The 20,014-nt window shown below is 50.4% G+C and overlaps 1 protein-coding gene across 2 annotated transcripts; it reads right to left on the minus strand.

The window, feature by feature from the left end:
* Positions 1–103: 103 nt before the first annotated feature.
* Positions 104–20,014, minus strand: DENND2D (DENN domain containing 2D). Of its 2 annotated transcripts, none has more exons than XM_055402662.2 (12): positions 19,820–20,014; positions 15,114–15,289; positions 14,129–14,241; positions 13,371–13,440; positions 12,608–12,685; positions 11,175–11,315; positions 8,916–9,064; positions 5,334–5,511; positions 2,218–2,259; positions 1,625–1,709; positions 1,095–1,343; positions 104–624 (listed from the first exon to the last, which is right to left on the minus strand). In XM_055402662.2, exons 1-12 carry the CDS (start codon positions 19,875–19,877, stop codon positions 548–550), a joined length of 1,416 nt encoding a protein of 471 aa, XP_055258637.1. In that variant the 5' UTR covers positions 19,878–20,014; the 3' UTR covers positions 104–547. The 2 variants fall into 2 exon arrangements, with proteins under 2 accessions (XP_055258637.1, XP_055258636.1); XM_055402661.2 differs by lacking the exon at positions 19,820–20,014 and adding an exon at positions 15,865–16,160.

Genomic DNA, 20,014 nt, shown 5'->3' on the forward strand with positions numbered 1-20,014 from the left:
GGGCACTGTTGCCAGGCCCTCCACATCTAGTCCAGTTTATTCTCACATCTCTTGCCTTGTTTTGCTGGTTATCTCTCCAGAGTGGAAGCCAGAGATACACATGTAAAGAGCAAGAAGATTTTCATCTTTATTCTTATCCTCACATGTCCACAGACCTCTGTTTCTATGTGAAGAAACTGAGCATGTGGGCGACAACTTGTTTCTCTGGAGGATTTTGTAATAGTGCTCCCTGGGAGAGGGCAGTTCCAGAAACTTCTGGGACTCTACTCCACGTCTACTGCTGTTTCCTGCCCTGTGTCACCTCTGCCGAAAAGGCAGCTATGTGCCCAGCTCTGTGAGCACACAGGTCAGAGCCTTCCAAAGTCTTGAGAAAGCCGATTTCAGGAATCCCAAACTCAAGACACCAACTTGAAGCAAGACCTGGTTACCAGGACTCGGAAGAAGGCTGTGGATTCTATTGACTGAGAACTTCACATCCTACCGTGCTGGCAGGAGTCAAAGTCCACTACTGGCCTATAGATCTAGTCACTCCTGTTCACCACAGCTCTTATTTCACAGTCTTTTCCTTTGGTTTCTTCTGTTTCTTCTGTTCCTCATATTCAAGTATTTTCTTTTGGAAATAATCTGTGGTGTTAGAGATACAGGTGTTAGAGGCGCTAATCTGGCCAGGCAGACTAAGATGAACTCAAGAATAAGGGTCAGAGATACTCTCAATGTCTGCTGCCCATGCTCCCCCACTATACCCACATTCCCGCCAGGATCCCCATGCCATCCTAGGCCTTTGTAGATCTAGGTATTCGAGTAGGCTCCTAAGGGGGCCTAAAACAGATTAATTAATAGGAATTAGCTCTAGACTAAAACAGAAAGCAAAGGTCCTCCTACTGGCTGATGAACAGAGCAATGTCTACAAAACGTCAGCCTTGGAGGCATTTTCTTAGGCTTTAGGATCTTTCTTTCTAACCCTGTTTGATAAGATCACAGCTGTTTTTGTGAACCTCCCTTAGAAGTGCTCTTCCCTCCCCTCCTAGGCCCACACCTGACTTGGAGGCAGTGACCCTCTGGGCTTGGGTTGATAAGGAGCTTTCACTGTGTACCTGCAGGAGGGTTCTTGCTCTTTTCAGCTTCCTGGATGAAAAGGGAGAAGAGCTGTGTCTTCACAAATTTCTTCACAAACCGTCGGTTGGCCTTGGAGGTCAGAGCCTTACAGAAGGCCCGTTCTTGGAAGCGGCCTTGCCCATTCGCCTCCCGCTTGATGTATGAAGCATAGTGGCCCACAGTCTTGACAAAGAACTGCACAAAAGGCCTTGAAACATGCTCATTGATTTGTTCAGAAGCTGCAGGGGCTATAAAGAGACCATCTCAGGGGTAGCAGAAGGATGAAAACTACCCACCCTTACCTCCCAGTGGCTTTTATTGCAGGCTGAAAGCTCTTGGGCAAGGGGTAGAGATGGGTTCACCATTCCTTAGGAAGAATAAAATCTCATACTTGCCCTTTAGGATCAAGGCCTCTGGGACTAGCCCAGGACTGCAGAGTGAATTCCTTTTAGTTCTAGAAAGGAATCGTTGGGAATCATGCCCTTAAACTCTTTGGAGAAAGCCAGAATAAGAGGGACCTGGGACTTACTCTGTGACTCCTTGATGCCCTGACCAAGAGATTCTAAGATGTCATCCTGAAGCTTGGGTGGTAGGATGTCTTTTTCATCACCAACCTAGGAGAGGACAGAGTCAGCTCAGAGGTCAAGCAGTCAGGGAGGAGGTGTGAAGTGCTGACAGAGAATGTAAGGCATGAATTCTACACCCCATTCCACTCCCAAATAATTGGCCACATACAAGAGAAACAACAGAAGCTTCAACTCTAAACACTAGGACGTCTCTGTCCCTCTGGTACTCGCTCTACATCCTTACTCTAAAAGCACTAACACGGATTGCCTTGTGAAGTCACACTCTCCTTGTGGATTCTATTGACTGAGAACTTCACATCCTACCGTGCTGGCAGAAGTCAAAGTCCACTACTGGCCTATAGATCTAGTCACTCCTGTTCACCACAGCTCTTATTTCACAGTCTTTTCCTTTGGTTTCTTCTGTTTCTTCTGTTCCTCATATTCAAGTATTTTCTTGTTAGCATACTTAATGTTTGTTAAAGTAGTGGAACTTTGATGAGCCAAGAGCAATTGAGTTGGTTGTGGGTCTGCAAGGGATCTGAACCCAGACACTTACTGACATTAAGAAGGTTCCTTCACAAAGATTCACCAACAGGACCTGAAACAAAAACGGGACAGCTTGGTTTCTTACCCTTTCTCCGTTTCTGCCTGGTGCTGTACCTTTCAGCCCAAGTAACAACAGAATCAGCATCTTCAGTTCTCATTTCCTGTCTGATACACTCCTTTCTCACCACCCACTCTTTCCTGAGAAAAGAATACGAGGGTATAGGAAGCAAGAAATAGGGGAGAGAGCTAAGGAAGATGGGGTATGCAATATGGGTAAATTGAGGCCAGTCACTCTCTTGATAAAAAAGCATTGATCGTAGTAATAACTTCTATGTGTGAAGCACTGAATGCATGGCACACACTGTGCCTTGCATATCTTATCTCATTTAATCTTCCCAGTGCTCCTGTAGAGGCAGATACTGTGCCTGTCTTGCAGGTGAGGAAATACCCAAAGAAGTTAAACTGCCTGCGGTGATCCTGCCATTAGAGTAGAGCCAGTTTCCAGCCTGGGTTGTGCTGTCCTTGGTAGTGCACCTTTCCTCCTATAGTTCTTCAGTTCCCTTCCCTCTGGTGAGCTTTAGGACAGATATGGGCATCCTTTGATTTTTTTTTTTTTTAATGCTTACAACAACTTTATGTACAATTGCCTAGAATTCCATTTTTAAAACTCCCACAGGGCTTCCCTGGTGGCTCAGTGGTAAAGAATCTGCCTGCCAGCACAGGAGACACGGGTTCAATCCCTGATTCAGGGAAGACCCCACGTGCCACAGAGCAGTTGAGCCCATGTGCCACAACTACTGAAGCCTGCATGCCCTAGAGCCTGTGCTCTGCAACAAGACAAGCCGCCACAATGAGAAACCCACGCACCACAACCATGGAGTCCGCTCTCTGCAACCACAAGAGAAAAGCCCACACAGGAACGAAGACCCAGCACAGCCAAAAATAGGTAAATAAAAATTATTAAAACTCCCACAAGAGCTGTGGACCTTCCAGCAGGGAAGAGCGAGAGGAGAAAATAAGCCTGGGGACAAAAGGAGGAGGGACGGAAAGGCAGTAATCACATGTTTGTAGGGTGCAGGTAGGACAAGCACAGGGCTGGAACTTGGGGGACCTGAGTTCTAGTATCAGCTCCATCACTGCCTAAGGGGCCTTCAGTCTGGACTGGAGATGACCAATACGCATCCTGCCGGCTAGACTCCAACCTACAGACCTGTTTCTTTGAGACTCAGATAATTTTCAAATCATTGAATTAGTTTCCAATATTTAAATTAAAAAATTTCACGCAGAATTTGGATCTAGGGCTTCTCTGGAAAAGTCAGAGCTCTAACACTGATCCACATTCAGAGGGAACTGAGTTACAGCTGCCTCCTTTAGCAAGGCAGGTGCTCAGCAGTTTATCTAATCCCCCAAAGCCTGTGTTGGCCATTTAAATGCCTGCTGGGTCCCTCTTTTCAGTTTGTGACCTTCGTCTCAACAAGAGGGTGCGTGATCCCTCCATGCACCCTTCTCCCAAATAAAAAGAAGAGAGAAATAGGAATGTGTGCCAAAAGACAGAGCAGGCACTGTAATTATCCATCATCAGGGGAGAAAAGTTGAACTAGTTCAGGCGTGAAACCACTTGTATACATAGGCTCAGATGCCTTCATTTAGGCAGGCTGTTCACTTTGTAGGCTGGGAGGTGAGAGCGTATGTAAAGAATTTCTTTCTTTGCTGTTCCCAGAAATCTTTCCAGTACTTGAGTATATTACTGTCTGTCCAAGGAGCCCAAAGAGCTTACCTGGGAGTCAAGGAATGCCCCATCTTTTTCCCTGACCCCTAGCCCTCTCCCATCCCTACCCCCTGCCCATTTCATCAGCTGGGGCTCTTGGACAGCACGAGCTGGAGTCTGACTAGCCTTGGGGTGTCTTCCCGCCAGGCCACTGGGGGAGGAATGACAGCGTCCAAGAAGATGGCGCTGCAGCATCAGGAAGTTTCATAACTCCTGGGGTTGGGACACTTATTGAGTCGTATTACTAAACGTGGGACTGATACTCTGTCCCAGTTAGTCACAAGGCTGAGGTTGGCTCAAAGGGCATGTGTACTCAGCAGTTCTGAGGAGGGCAGGGCGGGCTGGGGAGACAAGGAAGGGAAACAGCCGGCTTCTTTACTTCCCAGCAGCACTCTGCAGAAGAGGTGCTTTGCTTCTATCTCTGCTAGATTCCGGGATTGCCTGTGCAGCTCGATAAGTGGATTGAGCTCTCTGGACCTTGGTTATTTCTTATGTAAATGGAGGAAGTCCTCCCACTAGGGCTGGTCGCATGCCTCCAGTAGCTTACTTGGAGGCTCTGCCTCTTCCCTTTCTGTCTACACAGAGGGAGTCGATGGTTAGCCAGACCAACCGAAGTAGCTTTTTTGGCTTGAGATTATAGTAATGTGCTATCTCTTGAAAGTTTCTATTGACAACTCAAGCAAAGCAGAAGTTGTTCTTCCAACACTGGAGGTGGGCACATGTTATTAACACCCGTTCTCACCACTGAGCTCTTTGGCGTATCTGGGGGCACTGCCAAGACACAAGAGGCCAACAAAATCAAAGGGGATTTGGACCTATCTCCTCATTAACTAACTGAGCTCTGAGGTAATTGGAAGGCTGACCCCTACTACAAAAAAAATCTGCATTTTCAAGACTCATTGTTTCCAGGAAGACTGTTAGTTCACTTCCAAGCAATGTGAATAAATTCCAGTGGGGTGTGTGTTGTACAGACCAGCTGTGCTTGTCCATTCAGAAGAAAAATGGGACACCCAGGGCCTGCTCACTAGGACTAGCTGGCCTAGTACAGTTGGGTGAAGCCCAAATAAGCCATGTGTTGCCCCTTAAGTCCAAAGGGAAATCATTCAGAGAAGGGAGCAGACACTTACTGAGTATCAGCTATATGTCAGACACCAGGCTAGGTGCTTTATGCTGATTTTTTTCCCCCCTAGGATCCTTAGGGTCTGAACATTGCCATTCCAGTTTTACAGATGAGGAAGCTGAGGCTTAAAGAGTTTAAGCAACTTGCCACAAAATCACACAGCTATTAGCAGCAGAGGTGGGATCCGGATCCAGGTCTGCCTGGCTCCAAATCAGGCCCCCTTCTTGCTGCATCGTACCTCTTCCATGGGGCTGTCCAAAACCTCCTGCCGGAAGCGCATTTGGACTCCAACCATGAAGGGAGTGGGGCAGCAGACAGTTCCCAGCAGGCTCTCGGGGACCACGGGGATGTAGGTGTGGGCCCAGCTGAAGGGGTAGAGCAGCGCGGCAGTAGCATGGATGCACTGAGACAGCGTACTGGGGACAGAGCACAGAGAGCGTCAGAGGGCCTGCCAAGCCCTCGCCCCCACGCCGCCTCCCCACCACCCGCCACTGATGGCAGCTGCTCATGCTGGCTGTGCCGGAGCCACAACACGTCTGGGAGCCAGGCCAGTCACAGAGCTTGTGGCTACCCAAAGCTGGGAGGGGAGGGGTAGAAACCAGAAGAGGCTGAGGCTCCTCTCGTCAAGTATGGGGCCTCTGTGTGCTTCTTTTCCACAGGGGGTGGGGGTGGGGGTGGAGGGAGTGTCTTTAAAGAGAGGAGGAGGAAGAAGAAATGTCTTCCGTCTATGAGGTCATTGATCATCGATGGAGTCCCTTCTCTGCTCACTGCTGTGCGAGGGATGTGGATACCAGGAAGCGAAAGACCAGCCCTGCTTTCAAGGCACTCAGTGTAGTTAAGGAGACAAACATGTAAACACTGGGGTGCAGCAGAGAGGTCAAGTCTATTACCTCCTTATCTCTCATCCCCAGGCTTTAACTCTCATGGCTCCCTCTGACCACTCATGGTTATTTAAACTTATCAGGTTGGTGCCTGAGCTTGCTTGGGAAATTCCAGGATTCCAGGAACCTCTGACCAGCAATTCCCACCCGGAAAGTCCCCCCGAGAGGACTCCTCCACCCTTTCCAAGGAAGCATTCCCTGTGTAATTACTGCCTAAGTCACAACTCAGAACCAAGTCCCCTCATGCCCCCTGACCCCCTCAGCACACACACCCTCCCTATCTTCTCTCTTCTCCACCAGCTTTAGTGGCTCTTCATTTCTCCAAACTGCCCCAAAGCCAAGGCCAACAAAAACACAGATGTGGAAACCTTGTTTCAATTCTTGGTATCAAGCTAGCACTTCCTGAGTTAGAAAGATGGAGTCTCTGAGAGTCTAGCCAAGGCTTAGGCTGACTGGAAGTCCCTTTCCTGGCTGAGCAGCGGAGACCTGAAATACTCAGTGTAGAAAGGAAGTGGGGAGTGGTGGGGTTTCCCTGAAGAAAGTAAACGCCTGAGAGGTGAGTCCTGCCAACGTTTGCCCGTGTCCAGGCCAGCTGACACCTGGTGTCCCCATCACTTTCTAAACATTGATCCTAAGAGGCAAAAGCCAGAACCCCAGCTCTAACCACAACAGAAACTTCTCAGTTCCCTACAGCAGCAGTCCCAAAACTTTTTGGTACCAGTTACCAGTTTCATGGAAGACATTTTTTTCCACAGACTGAGGGCTGGGGTTGTGGGGGTGGGGTGGGATGGTTTCAAGATGATTCAAGCACATTACATTTATTGTGCTAATGATAATCTGTATTTGCAGCAGGTCCCCAGCATTAGCATCACTGCCTCAGTTCCACCTTCGATCATCAGGCATTAAATTCTCGTGAGGAGCATGCAACCTAGATCCATTGCATCCGTTCACAGTGGGGTTTGTGCTCCTATGAGAATCTAATGCCGCCTCTTCTCTGACAGGAGGCAGAGCTCAGGTGGTAATTGGAGCTGATGGAGAGCGGCTGTAAATACAGATGAAGCTTTACTCCGCTGCTCACCTCCTGCTGTGTGGCCCAGTTCCTACCAGGCCATGGACTGGTGCCTGGGGGTTGGGGATCCCTGCCCTACAGGGCCAAGACTAGAAAAGCTATGCCTAAAGCAAGAGATTTATACTGCTTTCCACAAGGATTAGCCCACAACTGGTGCCTTCTAGGGCTTCCCAGGTGGCGGTAGTGGTAAAGAACCCACCTACCAATGAAGAAGACAAGAGATGCGGGTTCTATCCCTGGGTTGTGAAGATCCCCTGAAGGAGGGCCTGTCAACCCGCTCCAATATTCTTGCCTGGAGAAGCCCATGGACAGACGAGCCTGGCAGGTTACAGTCCATAGGGTTGCAAAGAGTTGGACATGACTGAAGCAACTTTCCATGCACACACGGTGCCTTTTTGGTTATCACTGATTTTTACAGAATTTTCAACCCACAGACCCCACTGCCTGCCCAAACTTCCTTTCCTTTAAAACCTATGACATTCACCTAACCCTCTGGTCTAACATTTGGGTCCCTAAAGTCCTTTCCTTCTTCTTTCCTAAAAGATAAAACCAGGATTGTCAACTCAACATAAGCAGCTTTCTCCATCCCCAGACATAAATGAGTCAATCTTCTACTGTCTTAAAATTTTTCTCCTGTCTCCATTTGTCACATATCTCCCCATGTCTTAACCAGACTTGAAGCCTCTAAGAGGCAGAGACCAAGATACGATAGTATTCTGCTTCAACTATACACTATACAGGGATACACTCAACTATGAAATTATTATTAAGAAAAACAACTGCCACTTATCGGTGTGGGCCTGGCAGGGTGCTAGGTACCTAAAGTGCATTACTTCATTTAATCCTTCCGTTCCGTTCCATTCTGTCACTCAGTCATGTCCGACTCTTTGCGACCCCGTGGACTGTAGCCTACCAGGCTTCTCCATCCATGGGATTCTCCAGGCAAGAATACTGGAGTGGGTTACCGTTTCCTTCTCCAGGGGATCTTCCCGACCCAGGGATAGAAGCCGGGTCTCCCGCATTGGAGGCAGATGCTTTAACCTCTGAGCCACCAGGGAAGCCCATGCCCTTATGAGGTAGGTACAGTTGATCTGTCCAATTACAGATAAGGGGATCATGACTTCAAAAAGTTAAGAAACTAGGGACTTCCCTGGTGATTCGTGGTTAAGACTCTGCATTTCCAATGCAAAGGGTACAGGGTCGATCCCTGGTCGGGATGCCCATGCATCCAAAAAATTAAAAAATAAAAGAAGTTAAGAAACTAACCTAAGGAACACCACGTTGCTAAAGATAGAAGAAAAGAATTGTTCTGCTGATTTCAACACCTATGCTTCCTTTCAATCAGGAGTAAGTCTATATCCCCTTTAGGTCTAGAACCATCTTTTGTTTGTCTGTATCTCCCTGATGCTTGGCATCTGGTTAACAGTTGACACACAATAAGTGTTTGTTGAATGAGTAAATAAGTGGATAAATGAGGTGTGTTTGCCACTAGGATAATGGGTTTGACCTCCATACCATTATACATATACCTTCCTGTCCTCCCTCAGCCTTTCAGGAGCAGAATCCTCTCTGCATCCACCCTAACTGGTTTTCTCCCAGGCTGTCACAAGAATGCTTCATGCCCTTTTCAGAGCTAAATCACAAACCTCCTTCAGGCTTAGGCGGCAATCAAGTTTGGAGGCAGGAACAGGGAATTACCACAGCTATTACAGCAGCTATTTTCTAGGCTTTAGTGCAGATCAAGACAGTGTGGAGGAAAGGTGAGCACACAGGTCCTACAGCCTGAGTTCCTTGGAGAACCGTCCCGTCTGTCCCCTGGAACCCAGGGATGCCAGTCAGTTCAGGTGACCCGCTCAGTGACTGGACTAACCTGAGGCCTTCTGCCAAGAAGATGATTCTTCTTTCCAGCACTGCAGAGGCAAAGATCTGAAGGATCTGCTCAAAACTGAGGCAACGCATGAGAGGCCTAAAATCCACGTGCTCTAGGTGGGAATCCAGAGGCCGCGTCAGGGAAATGAACTGTCGGGAAACCAGAGAGAGAGGGTATTACCACACTGAAAAATCACACAAGCCCCTGAAAGCTGGGTCTCTACCTACCTCTGCCCTATCCTTCCCAAAAGAGCATATCTGATCCTACCTCCCCGCTGCTAAAAATCCACCCACGGTTTCCCTCTGCTCTGAGGGTAATGTTGCTGTGAACCTCCGTGTGGCTCACAACACCCTGCCTCCCTCCCCACCTCCACCACTTTGCTTTCCCACATCAACTCCCTTCTGTTCCTTCAGCATCCCTTCTTTCTTTCCTGCCTGAGGTACTTCCCTCCCCTAGGTTGCCTTTCATTTTTAAAAAATATTTATTTTGTTTTATTTATTTATTTGGCTGCACTGAGTTTAAGTTGCAGCATGTGGAATCTAGTTCCCCGACCAGGGAATGAACCCGGGCCCCCTGCATTGGGAGCATGGAGTTTTAGCCACTGGACCACCAGGGAAGTCCCTCATTCTTTTTTTTTTTTTAATTACTTAACTGGTTTTTTTTGAAATGTAGTTGACTTACAGTATTTTCTCTCTTCATTCTTATCCTCCTTTATATCTCAGAAGCCTTCCTTGGCCACCTAATGCAACACACATTTCTCATCATTTTCTCATGTAGCATCCTGTTTTCTTTTCCTTCCGTCAATATAATTTTCAATGATCTATTTATTTGTGTGTTTATTTATTTGTCTGTCTCCCCCACTAGACTTTTAGCTCCATGAGGTCAGGGACCACATTCATTTCATTTACCATTTTGTAACCAGGAAACAGATGGCTCAAAACTCAACAGTTTTTGAAAAACTGAGATCATGGCATCCGGTCCCATCACTTCATGGCACATAGAGGGGGAAAAAATGGAAATAGCGACAGACTTTATTTTCTTGGGCTTCAAAATCATTGTGGACAGTGACTGCATCCATGAAATTAAAAGATGCTTACTCCTTGGAAGGAAAGCTATGACAAACCTAGACAGTGTATTAAAAAGCAGAGATATCACTTTGCTGACAAAGGTCTGTATAGTCAAAGCTAGTGGTCATGTATGAATGTGAGAGTCGGACCATAAAGAAGGCTGAGCACCAAACAATTAATGCTTTCAAACTGTGGTATTAGAGAAGACTCTTGAGAGTCCCTTGGACAGCAAGGAGATCAAACCAGTCAATCCTAAAGGAAATCAGTCCTGAATATCCATTGGAAAGACTGATGCTGAAGCTGAAACTCCAATACTTTGGCCACCTAATGGGAAGAGCTAACTCACTGGAAAAGAACCCCACGCTGGGAAAGATTGAGGGCAGCAGGAGAAGTGGGTGACAGAGGATGAGATGGTTGGATGGCATCACCAACTCAATGGACGTGACTTTGAGCAAACTCAGGGAGATAATGAAGGACAGGGAAGTCTGGTGTGCTGCAGTCCATGGGCTCGCAAAGAGTTGGACATGACTTAGTGACTGAACAACAACAAGCTAGAAAATAGCACAACTTGGGGCAGAGCAAGCCTTCCTCACTTATTTTTTGAGTAAGTGAAGATGCCTAACCCCTCCCCTTATTCTGATATGGGAAAGCCAAAGCTCAGAGGGACACACAGAATATCCAGAATACCAGGGGTCAAGACTTGGATTCTTAAAACAATTTTCTACTTGCTGCTTTTTCTGTTTAGTGTCTTAAAGCAGTAGCATCCCCAGTATCGAATGGGTGGGGATTCAGGGGTGGGGATGGGTGATAAGAAAAAGACAGGTGGAAGCCATAGGTAGAGATAAAGGACAGACACAGGGAGATAAGGGAGGTAATGGTGAAGAGTGGCAGTTTGGGAACTGGAGGCAAAGGCTATTCTAGTACTGGGAGCCTCCACATAGTTTATTATAAAAAAAAAAAAAAGGATCTTCGTTACTTGAACAGTAACTAGGTCTTTGTGAGCATCAGGTTGAGGAAGTCAGAGAACTGGGGTTCAACTGTAAGTTCTGCCAATATCTTAGCCAAGTGCCAGTCCCTGCCTAGCTCAGTTTCTTGGAATGTTGACCTGGTAAATGGGCACACTGTGATGGGAGGTGCTGCTGGAACCCGCCCCCTCCACCCAGGGAGGGTGTCCCCCATTTTGCTCACCCACCTCAGTGCCTGAGTCAGGGATGAAGCTCTTGAGGGTGACAGTCTTCCCAGGAGCGGGGAAAGCTGCCTCTCGGAGGCCCTGCATGAATGGGTAGATGATGGCCATGGAGATTTGATGCCTCTTTTCCACTTCATCCAGGATCTGTGTGGAAAAGAACCACAGGAGACATGACTTGAGGGATGCTCCTGGGCTGCCAGCCAAGATTGCATGTGTAAGGTTGCTCCAGCCAATCCTTAACTGGGTTCTTTCCTCTTGGCAGAAACCAGTCTGCTGTTTATCTCCTGCACAAGACCTGATGTTTTTCCTAGCCTTCTTCTTTTCATCCTCTCTCTACCACTTCATATTCCTCCCTTCTCCTAACATCAACCTGAACTAGCTTCCCCAGGAAGTCATTCTAGAGTAAACGCCTCATTCATGATGGTACCATGTTCATTTGTGCTAGCTGAGGCCTAGAAGCTGGGCCTTTTGGGTGCCACTCTGACCTCCAACTTCCACTGGAGACTCCCCAGGGCCAGGGAAGGCCTCCATCTGCAGAACCCTACACAGATGAACCATCCGCCCAAGCAAAGGCTGATGGAGTTTATTGCCTTCATCCCCCAAGGGGTCTGTCTGGGGCAGAGCACACTGATGCCCTTTCCTGGCTACTAAGACATGCCCCATGGGCTTCCCTGGTCGCTCAGTTGTAAATAATCCACCTGCCAATGCAGAAGATGCAAGTTCGATCTCTGGGTCGGGAAGATCCCCTGAAGAAGGAATGACAATACCACTCAGTATTCTTGCCTGGAAAACCCCATAGATAGAGGAGCCTGGAGGGCTACAGTCCACGGGGTTACAAGAGAGTTGGACACAACTTAGCGACTAAAACAACAACAAAGAAGAAGAAAAAGACATGCCCCATCCATCCTGAAGGACTTCTTTCTAACCCCGGCTCAGGTGTACTGGCACAAGAAGACCTCAACTTCCCCTCTATCCTGGAAGGAATCAGGGAGGTCCCCCAAGCCCTGTTGTATAATTGTCTTTATATTTGTTTAGCATTCTGTCTTCTCCATATAGCGTGTCGTCCGCACCTCACATCAACCCATGAGACAGGAAGATGAGGCATCACTACATGCATCTGACAGATGAGGAAGCTGAAACTCCCAATTTCTAACCTGAAGCTCTTCTCATGTCCTACTTCAGCTGCTTTCTTACCTTGCCTAGACTTGGGGGCAGTGAACTCTCTGCAGGGGAGACAGTCTATTAGGTTCAGTTCCTACTTTTCTCTAAAGCCAGGTGAAGCCCAAGCCCCTCTCTGCCTGAATGTCTCCAGAGTGCCTCGCCTGACCCTGACTGTGGGGGAGGAGCGCCAGGAGTCCAGGCAGGGCAGGCAGCCCGGGCAGAGCTGGAGGCCAAACAGGCCTGACAGGACTGGAGGAATCCTGTTCCACCCCTACCTTGGAGAACAAGCCGAAGCAGCCAATGCAGCTGATGATGCAGTACACCCTGGGGAGGCGAGGACCACGGCCGGCGGGCTGGGGAGGGACAGACAGGCTCCTTCAGTGTCGCAGCCTCTCCAGGGCCTCTGCCCAACTGGGGTTGATGGGGCACAGGGCTGGGGGCTGGGGTTGGGGGATCCCACTCCTGGAACAGGCAGCTGGGAAGGCCAGAGAAGTCACAGAAACCAAAAGACCATGGCCTTGAGGGGGCTGGTTGGCTTACAGGCAAGCACTGCCTCTGTTAGCACCAACACCCTCAGGGGTTGACAAGGAGGGAGCAAGTGTGTTGTAGAGACATGAAACAGCTAGGGAGGGTGTGCTATAATAAAAGTGACTTGGGGAGACCCAAGGATTGAACCTCATGGTCCCAATCCCAAGCTAGGCTCTGAGAGGGCCCAGGGGCCAAGGCAACAAGGCCTAGAAAGAGATAGTGGAGGACAGATTAGAATGAAGCATCCCACAGAAGGGAATGGTTGAAAGCTGGGCAGAGTAAAGACCCAACCCCAGTAGCAAAGGTGCCCTGTAGGTGAGGAGGGGTGTGTGTCTCCGTTCTTGTGAGGTTGCACAGGGCACTAACACTGCAGCAGGTGCTGGGCTGTGCTCTTTCTTTACAACCACCTCTGCCAAGGAGACTTGACTTTTGCAACTGAGGCTGGCACAAACCCAGCTGTGGGGCAGAATAGGATGCAGAGAGGAGGGGGGAGTTCTGAGCTGCACAGACCAAGAGGCGCCTGCAGTATCCAATCTTCCTGCTCCCGTCCACATTGGTCAGAACGAATGAGAAGGTCTCCCTGAGGAAGAGCAAACAAGGACCTGGTTTGCACTAGGTTCTAAAGCAGAAGGCAGTCAGCATCAGGAGGGCTGAGCAGGGAGAGGAGGGCCAAGGGAGCTGCTGATTGATCCTGAGAGTAATCATAACACCAGTTAGTTTATGTAAAGTGCTTACTGGTGTCAAGCTCTAAATGCATCATCTCATTTAATTCTCAAAACAACTCTTTGAGGAAGGTTCAATTACTAACCCTACTATAAAGATGAAGAAACTGAGACTCTGAGGGAGTATTTCTTAACCAAGGTCACTCAACTCACAGTGGTAAAGCCAAAATTTGAGCTCAGGCAGTCACATTCCAGGACTCATGGTATAAAGGGCTTTGCCATGTAAGGATCTCATTAGTGGCCAAAGGACTTCTTTGGTGTCCATCTTCTGCCAGAGGCAGTCAAAACACAGTGACAATCACTTCTAGGACAGGAAGGAGAACCTCACCCTTCTCTGGACAGAAGGGACTGGTTAACCTGTTTAGTGAACATCTCTTGCCTCGAGAGGCCCCAGGCAAGATATTCAAAAATAAATCAACTCCAGTCCCTCCCCAACAGGAAGGAAGCTGGTGAGAAATCCAGATGAAGGGGACACAGGAATCACTTGGTTCACACCATTCCCTTCTCCTCCAGTCTCAGGCCCCTGTCCCAGAGTCAAGCCATTACCTGGGACACTCAGTGAGTGGGGCCCGCTCATTCCCATCTGGGAAGCAAAACAAGGGGATGGCTCCGAGCAGCCGCTCCTCCTCCTCTTGTTGACCCCGAAGCAAGTTCTCGCGCTACAAGGAACAGGAAAAGAGACAGGTGGGTGTGGAGGTAGGAGCAGGTGGAGAGGGCTTAGGGTCTGGCGAGCTTCTTTGGAGGCTCCTAAACAGTCTGAGAATAAGCTTTTCCACTGGTGTGGGACTTAAAGCTTGCCTCTGCGCCCATCACTGCACACAGACTGCATTCTGGGTCAGGCTGGAACAATCCCATGGCTGAAACAGCCACTCCTGGGCCAAGTCTACATGAACCTGAGTTGGCCTTCAGTATCCTTAATGGTGTTCATGGTCAGGAAGGGGGCCAGGACCACGTTGAATACAGAAAGGCCTAGAGACCGCCCAGCTTCCTAGAAGGACCACATCAGAGAGATACCACATCTGAGAAGAGAAGCGGCCAGCTCAGTTGCCTCACCATCAGAGTTAATGAGAAGGGTGCCCTGACCCCACCCCTTCACCCGCTGCAGGACCAGACAAGAAGGAGCCTGATGCTTAAGCTGGGGCCATCAGCTGTGTGCCTGCCCTTCCCTTCTCCTCCCACTCATCCAAGGGAGGGGATTCCTGCAAGGACCTCTGGCAGAAGGTAAGCTTCTCAATAGGGTGGCTAAGAATGGAATTGGGAAATACTAGAAGGTCCCCCCAAAGGCAGAAGAACTAACCTAGTTTCCTGGCTAGGGAACCTAGGTCTGTTCCCCACAAAGAGACCAGACCTAGATTCTGTGGATGATAATGGAAAACAGGGCTGAGTCTGAAGGAAATGGGAGCAGTGAGTTCAGGGCAGCTCCAGCAGAGCCCGGGCAGGGTGGGTGGGGGAGGGAGAGGGCACACCCCTCCCCACTGCCCCTCAAACATCTGAATCCTTGGTCTCCATTGCCCCTCCCTTCAATCCTTACCTTGGGAAACTGGTAGATGATCCTGGGCTCATAATCTTCCCCTGAGTGCTTTTTTTTGAGAGAAACCACGAGGAGGTATTCAAAGAAGTGCTGCCCTCCAGCAAAGTTGGGTAGACAGTTCTCCAGGGCTCTTTCTGGTTCCTTCACTACTTCTCCCAGATTGTCCTGGGGAGGTCCTGAAATCAAGACAGCAGGGCCCATGGGTATCTCACTGATCCGGGTTCCCAGTGGAGGCTGCGGGGTTCTGGCAGCTTCCGCACCTCCAGGCGGCCATGCCCATGCCGAGGTCCCTGGAGCCGGCCCAGTGCCTCACATCCCAGCATGGGCTCAGAGCCAACTGGGCAGTTTCTGTGCCTTCCTGCGACATTTGGAACCACCAGGGGTCAAGAGAAGGAAAGAAGCCACTGATTCAGAAGCCAGGGAAATGTACCGGGGAGGCCACCTGGGAGGCCCGCAGCCCCAGGGGAGTAGAGATTCTGCCTACCTGAAGCAATACACCCCCAAAGTCAACCTGCACTCAAGCAATCAGACCAGGCCAAGGGCCACGTGGCTGTGACCACACCAACCCCCACAGAGGGCATGACCGGCTCTAAAAACCAACAGGGGAAACCTCCTGGCTCGGTCACATGGGAGAACCAAGTGGAGGATGAGATATAAAAGGAAGAAGAAAAAGAAGTATTTCAAGGGAAGAAATAGCCCCAACTAAGAGGGCCGTCCTGAAAAAAAAGGAAGTGGGTAATCTAGTCCAGACCTGCTCGGTGTAGAGGCAGTCGTTTGCGGAAGCGACTGAGGATCCCTCCTCCCGCTTGTCTTTCCATCTTCTTGGGCCTCTCAGGCATGGAGTGCCCCCTTTCCTCCAATACAGACCGGCTAGAGAAAGCCTGAGAACCCCCCTGCCGTTTCAGTCTCCAGCAACGACTCTATGCAGCCAAGCCACACGCTGTCTTCCAAATAGGGGAGCGCTGTTTCCATCCTGTGCACCCAACGGTTGAGAAAGAAGACTGCGGCGGGACCCAGGAAGGCAGCAGAACGCCTGCACTGACAGAGGCAGCATCCTGGCACTGCAGCTCAGACCTCAGCTCCTCCCAAGAGCCCCAGGGTGTGGTGAGAGAAAAGGTCATAGGCAAACACCCCCAGAGCCCAGCTGCTTCTGGGCTAAGGGCTTTTAATTCCGGGCTGAAGGTTGTGCAATGGATTTATGTACAACCTCTGGACAAGGAAGAATGCCTGATAACATCAGACTGTGAGCACTGGACCTCACCAGCCCCAGGACCAGGATCATAATCTCCATAACTGATCCCTGATCGTTCGCTTCTTAACCTCTGCACTGCCCCCTGCTGCACTCTGGGATGTCTGGGACTTCAAGACTGCAAGCAAGAGCACTGACCAAAGACTTCTGGCAGCAAGCTTGCCGCAGCCTCCCCTGATTAACATCAATAGACTTGACCTCATCCATTATCTAGGTGGAGAAATTGTTTGAGCAAGAGCAATTCCTAGATATTAGCACAGACCTGAAAGTCTCCTCTCCTGGTGGGGAAATAGAGAACAAAGTCCATCTCTGGGCTGGAGAGTTCCTGATATCTCAGCAGGATCTTCCATGGTGCATCTCTTACCCCATGCCATATGTCCTAAGGCAGACTTGTCTCACTGGGACCTGTGCCAGGGATCCAGCAGAGAACCCCTCCCCCAGATAGAAAGCACTGACTTAGGACATTCTCCCTGGCCTACAGTCTCCCTGGACAGTCCCCTGGAGGGGACTGGTTGCATCAGCAGCCTGAGGGGCACTCCGTGGAATGGAAAGTATCTGGGTGCTGTCCACCCAACCCCTACTCCTGCTCAGTCTTTTTTCCCAGATGGTCCAGGTCAATAGTTCTACACAAGCTAAAAGTGGAACAGCTGGCCCCTGGGGCTCCAGTGATGCTGTGTCTGGAGGCTGGGGAAGAGAGACAGAACAGCAATCCATCACCTGGGATTCTCACATAAACCCTTGAGTGTATAAATGTACATGGTAAGAGAGAAGGACTTTTGCCAGGATGCTGTCCCTAAGAGGAGCCTGGCAGCAAAAGGGTTTGATGTCAGTGTCTGCCACTCCTGCAAAGAAGCAATAGCCTTCTGGGAGAAAAGTGGGGTGCCGAAATAAGGGAAACAGCTGCTTGCTCTTAATAGCTCCAGACCTGACTTCTGTGGACTAGTAAAATCCGGTGTTCAGTGGCCCAGCCATGACTCCTGGGGAGAGCGACAGTCACAGTAAATAAGAATGTTACAGTCACTGCAATGGTGAGAACAGTGACCCGGAACACTCAGATCTGTCACCACACATTACTAGCATTATTGTACAGACAGGTTGCACAATACTCACCACCAATCTGAGGAACAGGCATCTCCTGATCAGATGGGGAAACTGAGGCACAGAGTAATTCAGGGACTACTTGGGGAATACAACAGAATCTCTTGGGGGTGGGACTTATGAGAGTTTCATGTTCAAGCTCCCACCTTCTGGATGCAGCAGACACCAAACATCTCACAGATGTGGGATGCCTCCTGTTCGCAAAAGACCTTAGGAAGCAAAATCTTTCCACTGATCATTCTGGAACCTAAGGAAATTATTTCTTTCCCTAAATCACTTGTGTTGCATTTTCAGCTCATTTCTTCCTGCTTTATCTGAAAAGCCAAGAGAACAGCAAAACTCACAAACTCAAACAGAAGAAGGACTCTTGGGCTAAAGATCAAGAAATCCAGAAAAAAAAAAAAAAAAAGATTGCCTCCTTCTCCCTTTCAAAGGCAGTTAACAACAGAAGAGAAAAGATCCATCAAACAGGTTTATAATGGGTCATCTCATTTAAGGGCTTCTCACTAAACAACAACAATCTCGTTTAATCCCCAGTGGCCTGGAAAGGAATTATTATCCTGAATTTTAAGTAGAGGAGGGAGCCACCCTTTCTAGAGAATTCAGAAGTCTGGTTACACTTGTTCCTCCACCAGGAAGCCCCTCCCACAGCCCTCTGAGGAAAAGTCCCAGAACCAGCTGGAATATAGATGAGGAGACTTTCTGGGACCTCAGCCGCTCTCAACCCAGGACCACTGCCACTCCTCCCCGGAGGACGATTTATACTTGCACCTGTGTGTGCGTGCACACACCCACACATACGCACATCCTCCTACCACACAGTTGCCTTGGAACCAAAAGGGCAAAAGAGGGAGGGGAAACTCCAGGCAAGGTGGAGAATAGTACAGAAGATGAAATGAGCACACTCTCCTGCAGGCTGCATGCCAGACCTCAGGACAGGTAATACTGGCTGTGCATCTTAAGTTCCTCACTGTCCAGGAAGCTCCTCCAGTCACAATTATCAGCCTTGTTCTGGAAACAACTGGAATGTTTTCCTCTGGGTTGCAGAAGCAACCATTCACACAGGTCTCTCTCGACCCTTTCATTCACACAGGCCTCTGAGGATTGAGAGACACCAAGGAGACACTGACAGTGTTCTGCAGAGAAGAGAGGCCACCAGCCCCGCCCTGCGTCTGCTCCTGCCACCACTCACACCCAGGGCTCTGTCCCCACCTATGGTCTCTGACCTCTCTGCCTCAGCACAGGTGGAATGACCAGATAGATAATGGAAACATGTGTTCAGCGAGAACAGCCAGGGCTGGGGGTGGGGGGCAGGGGTCATGGCAGAAGGACCCCTCCAGGTCTCCCCAGCTCTGGGGCTTGGAATAGAAGGAGGTCTCACTCACTCTCTTCACTGCAAATGTTAGAAGGGGTGGGCTGTCTGGGAATGAACCCTACTTTTCCATTGGTTCCCTGCTTCTCAAAAGGTGGGACCTCTGGACATAGTAAGAGTTGTGGCTACTGAGCCATAGGACTTGCTAGTGGTAAGCAGCAAAAAAAGTTTGCTGAATGAATAAAGAAAGAAAATGAATTCTGAATTCCCTTCCTTCCAAAACCCAGCGCTCCAGCTGAGAAGAAAGGAAACGAATATTGACTTCCAATTTAATCCCTACAACCCTGGACGGGAGGAATCCTTCTCGCTTCTCTAATGGAGGATCAGGGATAAGGGAGGTTTGACTTGTCAGGTTCCCAGGCTCTGTGGAAGCAGCTGAGCAGGCTCTACCCCGGCTCTGCTGGAGGCCACAGTCTCCAGGTCTCCTCGTCGCCCTTGGGTGCGGGTGGGGGGGCGGGGCGGGGGTGACGCAGCCGGGAAGGGCGGTTTTGTAGCCCGCGGCTCTGCGCGGGGCAGGATCGCGGGCTCCCACGAGGGGAGTCCAGGGGTGGGGAGGGGCGGGGCGGGGCGGTGGGCGCCCGGGGGCAGAGGCAGGGTCTCCCGTGAGGGCGCCGCGGCCCCGGCGCTGCAGGCACCCTGCGGTTGCCCCACCAGCTTCCTGGCTGGAAGGACACGTGGCCCCGGGGCCCCACAGCGGTTTCCTTTGGCTGACAGCCTCCGCTTCACCCCCGCTGGCGTGGCTTCTCCTCTGACCTCCTACCCCTTCCTTCCCCATCCGCCCGTTTCCACCTCTACCTGCGCCCTTTCTCTCTAGCTCGCCCGATCCCTGTCCAAGTCCCCGGAATGCCCCCCCCAGACTGCTCCCGATCGATCGCGACCCTCTGCAACCCCCGCCTGGCCGCCCGCCCCCGTCGCCTCCCGTCCTGGTCCGCGGTCCCCCGGCCGGCCCCGCGCCCTCGCCCGGACGCGCCCCGGCCCGGCACTAACCCCAGCGGCCGCGCTTCAGCCGCAGGCTGGCTCGGAGGCGGCGGCCGAGCCCATCCATGGCCCCTCGGGTGCCGGGCGCCCGCTCCCAGGTCCGCGGCGGCCCCGCCCCCCAACGCGCGACCTCCGCCGGCGCGACACTTTCACTTTCCCGCGGGGGAGGCCGAGGGAACCGGCCCGGGGCGGGGCGGCGCACCT

Source organism: Moschus berezovskii, chromosome 4 (assembly GCF_049115385.1).
Source record: "Moschus berezovskii isolate FMDL1 chromosome 4, NW_MosBer_1.0, whole genome shotgun sequence".
Lineage (NCBI taxonomy): Eukaryota > Metazoa > Chordata > Mammalia > Artiodactyla > Moschidae > Moschus > Moschus berezovskii.